The sequence below is a fragment of the Mustela putorius genome, unplaced genomic scaffold (genome assembly GCF_011764305.1).
Source record: "Mustela putorius furo isolate JIRA1106 unplaced genomic scaffold, ASM1176430v1.1 tig00003898_pilon_pilon_pilon, whole genome shotgun sequence".
In the NCBI taxonomy this organism is placed as follows: domain Eukaryota; kingdom Metazoa; phylum Chordata; class Mammalia; order Carnivora; family Mustelidae; genus Mustela; species Mustela putorius.
In genome coordinates, this window is record NW_025422047.1 from 25,933,842 (window position 1) to 25,940,365 (window position 6,524).

Here is a 6,524-nt window from a genome sequence, read left to right on the forward strand (position 1 = left end):
ATTATCTTACAGAGGAGGGGGAAAGTGCCTTTCGTTTATACTTCTCCTCCACCTCCCTCTTCTCTAGGGCTACATCCTCCGTAAAATGTGGTATGTTTCATACCCATGTGGGATGAAACAGCCTTTGATCAGTGTGCTCCGCACCAAATTCCAATCCCTGGGAAATGCTGGGCCTTAGCCCTGCCCCTGGCCACGGGATCCTTTTAAAGCCCCCGAATCACAATCTCCCCACTCACTTCAGCCCTCAACCGAACCTTCCCAGTTCTAAAGCCCAAGAAGCTGGGATTGTGGGACCCACGTACCCAAGGCTTCTAGTTGCCTTCCATCTGCATTCAGAGTGGGAATGGGCTGGCTTCAGCATGCGGTTATTTCAGCATTAAGGCCCCCACAAATCAAAAGCATTTGAGAAACGGAAAGAAAAAAAAAGAAAACGGGGGGGGGGTGAAAACAGGAAGGCTTAAAAAAAAAAAAAAAAACGGAAAGAAATAGCCGCCCACCCTTATTTTCCCTCCAATGTCAACAAGCAAAATGAAACATTTCCAGGGTGATCGCTCGCGGCTACTCGCTTCCAATTCGGATTAGAAGCTGAGGAGACGCTCGAGCGGCGAAGAGAAAACGACACCGAGTCACCCAGCGTGTGAGCGACGGTCTGGAGCAGGAGAGAAGGGGAAGGAAGAGACACATATACATAGCATGTGTTACCTGGTTTATTTCGAGATTGTTTGGTATTGTTTTCTCTCTGAGCACCCCTCCTTTCGGAAGGCTCTCATAGGCGCCCACCACTGAGCCGCCCCCGCCCGCCGCCGCAGCGCCGGGACCCCAGGCCCGGCTTCCCCGCGGCGCCCGAGCTCCGAGCTCGCCGCCGCCCGGCCGCAGGAACTGAGTAAGTAACCCCTGTTTGGCCCCCGCGCTCGCCAGCCCACTTCCTCCTCCTCATCCCTTCGTTTCCAAACCCCATCCAGACCCTCCTCCCCCCAAGGTGCAGGACACCCCCCTCCCCACACCAGGGGTGGGCCTTCCCTCCCCAACCATCCAAAGCCTCGCTGGAGTGTTACCTACAAGGGGCACAATTTTCCTACGGGCTCAGAAATGCCGACCCGGGCCTGCAGGGCCGACTCGGGAAAGGAGCGCCTCGCCTCTTCCTCCTCCATTTCCTGCCCTGTCCTTGCATCCTCTCCCTGCACTCCCACTCTTCGCTCCACCACCGCTGCCGCCGCCGCCCCCGCTTTAAAAAAAATAAATAAAATTGAATACAAACTTTAATCAATAACGACAAATATTGACGCTCAAAAGAAAATGACCCAAGACAGTGAGAAGGCAGCCAGAAGTGTGAGATATTTGTCCTAAGAGGGGGATTTCGGTTGGGCAGACCCGCAGGGTGGAGGGGGTGGAGGGGGCGCAGAGAAGGGCCGCGGCGCAGCGTGCTCCCGGCGGCGTATCCCTGCGCGGCTCCGCGCGGCCGCGAGGCCCAGGCCCGCGGTGAGGGGGAGGCGAACGCCGAGGGGGCGGGAGCCAGCGGGCGGGGCGGGGGTGGGTGGGCCCAGATCCGCCGATTGGTCGACGGCAGGAGAGACGCTCCCGCACGCCGCCAGCTCTGATTGGCCCAGCGGTAGGAAAGGTTAAACCAAAAATTTTTTTACAGCCCTAGTGTGCGCCTGTAGCTCGGAAAATTAATTGTGGCTATAGCCGCCTCGATCGCTGTCTCCCCAGCCTCGCCGCGGCCGCTCCGGGACGCGCCCGCCCGCCGCCCGGCTCTCCCCCCCTTTGGGCTGCTGCTGCTGCTGCTGTGACTGCTGCTGCGAGAGGAGGAGGAGGAGGAAGCAGCAGAAGGGGGGGGGGAGCGGGGGGTGGGGGGGAGACCAAGAAGTAGAGTTGGGAGCGAGGGAGCTTCACCCCCGGGGCGGTGGTTGTTTCTTTTTTCTCTTTCTTTCTTTTTTTCTTTTCCTTTTTTTTTTTTTTTTCTTCTAATTCCTGAGGGGTGGTTGCTGCTTTTGCTACATGACTTGCCAGCGCCGGAGCCTGCGGTCCAACTGCGCTGCTGCCGGAGCGCTCAGTGCCACCGCCGCCGCCCGCGCCGCCCGCGCCCCGCTCGGCACCCACCGGTCGCCGCCGCCCGCCGCGCCGCTGTCCCGCTCCCGCGCCGCCGCCGCCGCCGTTTCCCCCCCGACGACTGGGTGATGCTGGACATGGGAGATAGGAAAGAGGTGAAAATGATCCCCAAGTCCTCGTTCAGCATCAACAGCCTGGTGCCAGAGGCGGTCCAGAACGACAACCACCACGCGAGCCACGGCCACCACAACAGCCACCACCCCCAGCACCACCACCACCACCACCACCACCACCATCACCCGCCGCCGCCCGCCCCGCAACCGCCACCGCCACCGCAGCAGCAGCCGCCGCCGCCGCCGCCCCAGGCACCGCAGCCCCCCCAGGCGCGGGGCGCCCCGGCAGCCGACGACGACAAGGGCCCCCAGCAGCTGCTGCTCCCGCCGCCGCCGCCGCCGCCGCCGGCCGCCGCCCTGGACGGGGCCAAAGCGGACGGGCTGGGCGGCAAGGGCGAGCCGGGCGGCGGGCCCGGGGAGCTGGCGCCCGTCGGGCCGGACGAGAAAGAGAAGGGCGCCGGCGCCGGGGGGGAGGAGAAGAAGGGGGCGGGCGAGGGCGGCAAGGACGGGGAGGGGGGCAAGGAGGGCGAGAAGAAGAACGGCAAGTACGAGAAGCCGCCGTTCAGCTACAACGCACTCATCATGATGGCCATCCGGCAGAGCCCGGAGAAGCGGCTCACGCTCAACGGCATCTACGAGTTCATCATGAAGAACTTCCCCTACTACCGCGAGAACAAGCAGGGCTGGCAGAACTCCATCCGCCACAACCTGTCCCTCAACAAGTGCTTCGTGAAGGTGCCCCGCCACTACGACGACCCGGGCAAGGGCAACTACTGGATGCTGGACCCGTCGAGCGACGACGTGTTCATCGGCGGCACCACGGGCAAGCTGCGGCGCCGCTCCACCACGTCGCGGGCCAAGCTGGCCTTCAAGCGCGGGGCGCGCCTCACCTCCACCGGCCTCACCTTCATGGACCGCGCCGGCTCCCTCTACTGGCCCATGTCGCCCTTCCTGTCCCTGCACCACCCCCGCGCCAGCAGCACTTTGAGTTACAACGGCACCACGTCGGCCTACCCCAGCCACCCCATGCCCTACAGCTCCGTGTTGACTCAGAACTCGCTGGGCAACAACCACTCCTTCTCCACGGCCAACGGCCTGAGCGTGGACCGGCTGGTCAACGGGGAGATCCCGTACGCCACGCACCACCTCACGGCCGCCGCGCTCGCTGCCTCGGTGCCCTGCGGCCTGTCGGTGCCCTGCTCCGGGACCTACTCCCTCAACCCTTGCTCGGTCAACCTGCTTGCGGGCCAGACCAGTTACTTTTTCCCCCACGTCCCGCACCCGTCAATGACTTCGCAGAGCAGCACGTCCATGAGCGCCCGGGCCGCGTCCTCCTCCACATCTCCGCAGGCCCCCTCGACCCTGCCCTGTGAGTCTTTAAGACCCTCTTTGCCAAGTTTCACGACGGGACTGTCCGGGGGACTGTCTGATTATTTCACACATCAAAATCAGGGGTCTTCTTCCAACCCTTTAATACATTAACATCCCGGGGACCAGACTGTAAGTGAACGTTTTACACACATTTGCATTGTAAATGATAATTAAAAAATAAGTCCAGGTATTTTTTATTAAGCCCCCCCCCCATTTCTGTACGTTTGTTCAGTCTTTAGGATTGTTTATTATTCTAACAAGGTGTGGAGTGTCAGCGAGGTGCAATGTGGGGAGAATACACTGTAGAATATAAGGTTTGGAAGTCAAAATTATAGTAGAATGTGTATCTAAATAGTGACTGCTTTGCCATTTCATTCAAACCTGACAAGTCTATCTCTTAAGAGCCACCAGATTTCCATGTGTGCAGTATTATAAGTTATCATGGATCTTTATGGTGGACGCAGACCTTGAGAACAACCTAAATTATGGGGAGAGTTTTAAAATGTTAAACTGTAATTTGTATTTAAGAAGCATTCGTAGTAAAGGTGCCCAGGAAATTATTTTGGCCATTTATGGTTTTGTCCTTTTCTTTAAAAAACTGTTTTTTTTTTCCTTTTGTTTACTTTTAGACCAAAGATTGGGTTCTAAAATGCACTTGGTATGCTAAGTATTAAAAAACAAAAAAACAAAAAAACAAAAAAAAAACAAAAAAAGGAAAGTTGTTTCAGTTGGCAGCACTGCCCATTCAAATGAATCGGAAGGGGACAAAATTAATGATTGCCTTCAGTTTGTGTTGTGTATATTTTGCTGTATGTGGTCACTAACAGGTCACTTTTATTTTTTCTAAATGTAGTGAAATGTTAATACCTATTGTACTTATAGGTAAACCTTGCAAATATGTAACCTGTGTTGCGCAAATGCCGCATAAATTTGAGTGATTGTTAATGTTGTCTTAAAATTTCTTGATTGTGATACTGTGGTCATATGCCCGTGTTTGTCACTTACAAAAATGTTTACTATGAACACACAGAAATAAAAAATAGGCTAAATTCATATATATCTTGATACTTTTGTCTCTTTTATTAAATAGAGCTAATTTTTAAAAGACCATTAAAGTTCTAGGGAATTCAGAGGCTTTTTCAGCCAACTAAAATTTAACTGCTCCTTCATTTGAATTGAGACTTTAAAAATTAAAATAGTATTTTTTTCCATTGTGGAATCAAATTTTACAAGGAGCAGGCTATTTAATAAACACAGCTTTAAAGAAAGTATAGGCTTTTCAGCTGATATCTTCAAGTTTCTGTAGATATACAGCAAAAAAAAAAAATTTTATGTGCATAGCTATTTACCTTGTGTTTATTTTCAAATCAGTTGATAGAATGCTTTTTATATATTTTGTTTCAGGTATCTTGTTTATAGCATTTGGCAAATTATAAATAAATATATGTATATGGTTAGATAGAAGTGAATATAATGCACACATATGTAATATATATATAGACACACAGAGCCCTTCAGTTCAGGTAAAATTTGCGCTATGAATGCTGCAAATATTTTTGTTTAAATATTTGTATTTATACTTTCTAAGTCAGCATTTATTTTTGTGGCTGTTTACCCACAATGAAAGAGTTCTAATAAAGATGTGCTGAAGTTGCAATATAGATTTGCTGAAGTGATCACCTGTTGTAATGACTTTCAGATCAATGTTTATATTTTATTTTTAATTATAACAACTTAAAATTCTAGATGTTCAGAAGAAGTAAAATGCCTCTCTCTCCTTTTCTTTCATTTTTACAACATAGAGGTATTTATTTGATTCCCTTTTAAATGTCTGTATAATTTAATCTAGAGATTTGTTCCTTTTGCTTACAGTCATAATTTTGTTTTAACTTACAGTATACATATGCATGCATATATATGCATATATATCAATCTGAAACAAAAAACATTTTTTGAATTGTTTCAGCATCCCAATTGCTATGGCTCCAGAAAATAATTAGAAAACCTAAGTAAAAGGTTTAGTAACTAATTGGATCCTGTGGAGAGTCTATGGAGGACAAGTTGTTCATTTGTTACAATTGTATAGTCTGAAATGTGTTCTGCAGTAATGCAATAAGCTGGCTACTTCTTACAATGGGCCCAATGAAAAATAATCTGTCCCCAAGATGTTATCGGCAAACACTTAAGAGAGTTGCTCAGGGGGGAAAAAAAGGAAAAAAAAAGAAAAAGAAAAAGCTTAGGAGAAGCAAGCTGACTCAAATAGATTGAAATAGAAATGCAGAATAGTTAATATTGGGACACAGGGATGGGTGGGTTGTGGAAGGGAGAGACAGAGGAAGAGAGAGACAGAAGAAAGGGAAAAAGGATGGGGGGGGGCATCTCCTACTACCAAAAAGAAAGAAAGAGAAAGGAAGGAAGGAAAAGAAAGAAAGAAGGAAAGAAAGAAAGAAAAGAGTGCTCTCAAAGAAAGATAGAAAGATAAAATCCAGGAAAATTAAAAGAGGTGGAACCAAATATACACAAATGGGAAATAGACTAAAATATACCAAGACAGCTAGTTTAATTATCTCCTCTAAGCAGACTGGACATGATTTTATTTTCTTAGTAAGAGAGCAGTTTCAAGCAGAGGTCCAACTTCTTGATATCTAACAGTTCTTCAAAATAAAGCATAAAAGAAAATTCCACAAATAAATTGTTTTAGAAGCTAAATTTATGACTGACATTAAAAATAGTAATAGAGTCCAAGTGAATGAGGTTAGGCAAGGGAAATCCCCATTACATATTTGTGAACCAAAACAGCTCAACGAAAAGCATGTGTTTACACTAAAAAAGGTGATGATGTATTGTTTGCTATTACCATGGATTTTATTTGTGGAATAAGAATGTATTGGCACAGAAGAAATAGTTTTTGCCTATCAAAAGTTAAAAAGAAAGTTTAACTCTTGTATTGTGGTAAAAGGGACATAGAGAAGAAAGAGTTCCTCCATGAGT

General features: G+C 49.2%; 1 protein-coding gene across 1 annotated transcript; it reads left to right on the top strand.

The window, feature by feature from the left end:
• The first annotated feature begins 225 nt into the window (after positions 1 to 225).
• Positions 226 to 4,586, top strand: FOXG1 (forkhead box G1). Its single transcript, XM_045067839.1, has one exon. The coding sequence runs from the start codon at positions 2,178 to 2,180 to the stop codon at positions 3,642 to 3,644; it is 1,467 nt and encodes a 488-aa protein (XP_044923774.1). The 5' UTR covers positions 226 to 2,177; the 3' UTR covers positions 3,645 to 4,586.
• The last annotated feature ends 1,938 nt before the right edge of the window (positions 4,587 to 6,524 follow it).